Source organism: Fukomys damarensis, unplaced genomic scaffold (assembly GCF_012274545.1).
Source record: "Fukomys damarensis isolate Sample0158 unplaced genomic scaffold, DMR_v1.0_HiC HiC_scaffold_3, whole genome shotgun sequence".
Taxonomy (NCBI): Eukaryota; Metazoa; Chordata; class Mammalia; order Rodentia; family Bathyergidae; genus Fukomys; species Fukomys damarensis.
In genome coordinates, this window is record NW_022900915.1 from 46,956,818 (window position 1) to 46,960,090 (window position 3,273).

At 47.4% G+C, this 3,273-nt stretch overlaps 1 protein-coding gene across 1 annotated transcript; it reads right to left on the minus strand.

The window, feature by feature from the left end:
- LOC104852688 (olfactory receptor 2W3-like) lies at window positions 1-945 on the minus strand. Its single transcript, XM_010610453.1, has one exon. The coding sequence runs from the start codon at window positions 943-945 to the stop codon at window positions 1-3; it is 945 nt and encodes a 314-aa protein (XP_010608755.1).
- Between the last annotated feature and the right edge of the window lie 2,328 nt (window positions 946-3,273).

The following is a 3,273-nucleotide window of genomic DNA, read 5'->3' on the forward strand; positions in this document are numbered from 1 at the left end:
TTATTCCTTCTCTATCTCCCTCGTTCCCAGCAGCAGCCTTCTGAGTGCCCCCTTCACCTCTGTGTTCCTGAGGGTGTAGATGAGGGGGTTCAGGAGCGGGGTGACGATGTTGTAGAGGAGGGTGAGGAACTTGCCCCGGTCCTGGGAGGAGCTGTTTCCTGGCTGCATGTACATGTAGATGATGTTTCCATAGAAGAGCGACACCACCGTGAGGTGGGAGCCACACGTGTTGAAGACTTTGTGCCTCCCCGAGGACGACCGCATTCTCCACACGGCCCTCACGATGTAGCCGTAGGAGACCAGGATGAACGCCAGGGGTGACAGCACGATGAGCACCGCCAGCACGAAGACAGTGCCTTCGATGGGCACCGTGTTGATGCAGGCCATGCGGATGAGGGCCGGCATCTCGCACAGGTAGTGGTCCACACGGCGGCACCCACAGCGCGGCAGAAGCAGGGTCACCGGAGACATGGCCAGGGAGTTGGCCACCCCACAGCCCCAGGCCACCGACACCAAGCCCAGGCACAGCCTGGGGCTCATGATCACCATGTAGTGCAGGGGCTTGCAGACGGCCACGAAGCGGTCATAGGCCATGACGGCCAGGAGCAGGCACTCCACACCACCCAGACCCAGGAACAGGAAGAGCTGCAGGGCACAGCCCCCATAGCTGATGGTCTTGTCCGTGCTGTGCAGGTTGTAGAGCAGCTGCGGGATGGAGCTGGTGGTGAAGCTGAGGTCCAGGAAGGACAGGTGCGTGAGGAAGTAGTACATGGGCGTGTGGAGGTGGGGGTCCAGCCGGGACACCAGGATGATGGTGGTGTTGCCCAGCAGGGTCAGGAGGTAGGCTACCAGGATGACCCCAAAGAGGATCCTCTCCAGGTGGGGGCGCTCAGAGAAGCCCAGCAGGGTGAAGGGTCCGTGGGAGCTGCCATTGCTTCCAAACATCACTAGTGCACCTGAGGAACACATCAGTAGGACTGGGAACAGCTCAGCTTGTGGGAGGAATTACTGTTAGCAAGGAATTATTTTATGGGTTGTTTTTGACTTGGATTAAACCTAAGTCTGTCACACCGAATGACGTTCCCAGGTTTTTTTTTTTTTTTTAATTCTACAACATCCTGCTGGGTCAGTACACTGACCAAGTTGGGACTGTACTTGAGCTCCTTTTCTGTCAGCCTCTCAGAGTGCTGGGGTTACAGGCATTCACCACCACACCAGGCCTCTGTCAAGTATTTAACATTTGTTTACTCATTTTACCCCAACAACAACGGCAGAGAATTGGCACTAGAAGCAGAATGATAAATGTTCAATTTAGAAAAAGGAAACCTAGGAAAGTGTATGTTAAGCACATTGCCACCTCTGTCACCAGCAGAAAGGGACAGGATTTATTTTGACTTTGAACCCTGGAAATGTGGCCAAGCTCTTTATCCTAAGCTCTACTTCCACAGAAGGAAGGGAGGAGTCTGAGTGGAACTCTGCCATGTTCCTGGGTTTCTGTCGAAACCTCAAAGACAGAAAACTGAGTGCAGGAGAATCATACATGAAGGTTTGACACAGAAGATTTGAATCCTGCGTGGCCACTTCTCTGTGGATTTATTTGTAATGCACATACTGGGAAATGTGTTGGAGATTTGCCATAACTTTGTAAAACTCAGGGGCAAAGTCATTTAGCCTAGAAATGACAAAAAATTAAGAACAAGTTAGGTGTTCATGAATGCACAAAATATGTTTGCCATGTAGCACTGCAAAATACATCTATCGTGAAACAGCACGTCCCCAGGCCCGGTGAGCACTCCACAGGACTCCTACGGCACTCTGCAGGCTGAGGCAGGGGAAGTGCATGTTTGAGTCCAGCCTGGGCAACTTAAGGAAACCCTGTCTCAAAAAAAACATTACAACTTGTCAGGGAAAAGAAGTTTCTGAGGGAAAACTATATTAATATATGCCTAATCATGCTTTGAAATGTAAAAATTAAATCATCACAACCAAGATACTTGAGGAAGGAGCAGAGAGTGTGAATTCCTACTTAATCACTTACATGAAAGATCGTAAAATATATATTTAAACATTTTAAAAGACTACTGTAAGGAGAAGTGATAGATTTATTTTTCCTGATCATCTTAAAGATTTCTCAAGCCAAATTTCATTTATCGAATACTGTAAAGTAAAATAGAAGAAACAGTTGTTCACATAATAAAAAAATATAAGAAACACTAACAAAAGTCTAGTGACAACTCAAAGTCAGTAGTAGAAATTTCAGAACTTAAAAGGGTTCCTTGTTGAAATATTTTTTTCAAAAAATTGTCAAGAAAAATCTGATGGAAAATTAAAATGAGCAATGATTTGAAGAAGCACTGTGTAGGAAAACAAACCATTTACAAACAACTGCCTTTCACAGGTGAGACGGGTGCTCACTGGTGACCAGGGATACAAACCTAAAACAGAGAGATCTGCTCTCTACTTATGTTGATCTGAAAACTGAAAAATACAGCACTGAAAAGAGTGTAAGTGAGTTCATTCCCCATGACCCTGAGACGGAGCTGAATGGTGTATTTGCAGAAATGTTTTGAGAAGATCCCCACATAAAACCGCGTACATACCCTGACACCACACGGGTTACTCTAACCAAAGCAGTCTGGCTTCCACACAGGGAGACTGACCTGCTTTCTCCATGCCCGCTGCTTTGTCACTGAGATGCCAGCCTGCAGGAATCAGTCCTGAATCAGAGGCTGACCAAGAACCCTCCGGGAGCACAGAGTAAAGGAGAGGAGCCTGGAAACAAAGTCAGAGACAGAAAGTAACGGGCAGCGATGTCCTTATGAACTTGATAAAACGATTCCTAAATTTGAGTGTAGATAAGACATCCCCTGGAATTTCATACAAAACATAGCTTCAAAGGAGTAGAGAAACAAAACAATGCATACTTCATCGCTCATAGTGGGCCCCCCAATCTCTCACTCTCTCTGCATTTGTTTACACAGAGACATTGGTCTGAAAACAAAGCAGACACCTGGAAGCTCGTACTCCCAGAGAGTGAGAGGGGTGAAGGGCGACTTCCTGTTTTTCACGATCCTTTGCAGTACAACATCCCATTATCAAACATTATCTTGCAAGTTGAACGACACACCGTGTGTGGACACCGTGGGTCACGGCTAGGACGAGGCTGGACGAGGCTGGACCTGGCTGCCTCACTGCTATAGCTTTGCCCTTCCCCTCTTCAAGGATCATCTTCCCCTCCTACTCAGCAATGATTTTTTTCCTACAAATTAACTG

What these genes read in the sequence shown, in the direction of transcription:
- LOC104852688 (XM_010610453.1), bottom strand. Translation starts at nt 945, where the DNA reads ATGTTTGGAAGCAATGGCAGCTCCCACGGACCCTTCACCCTGCTGGGC.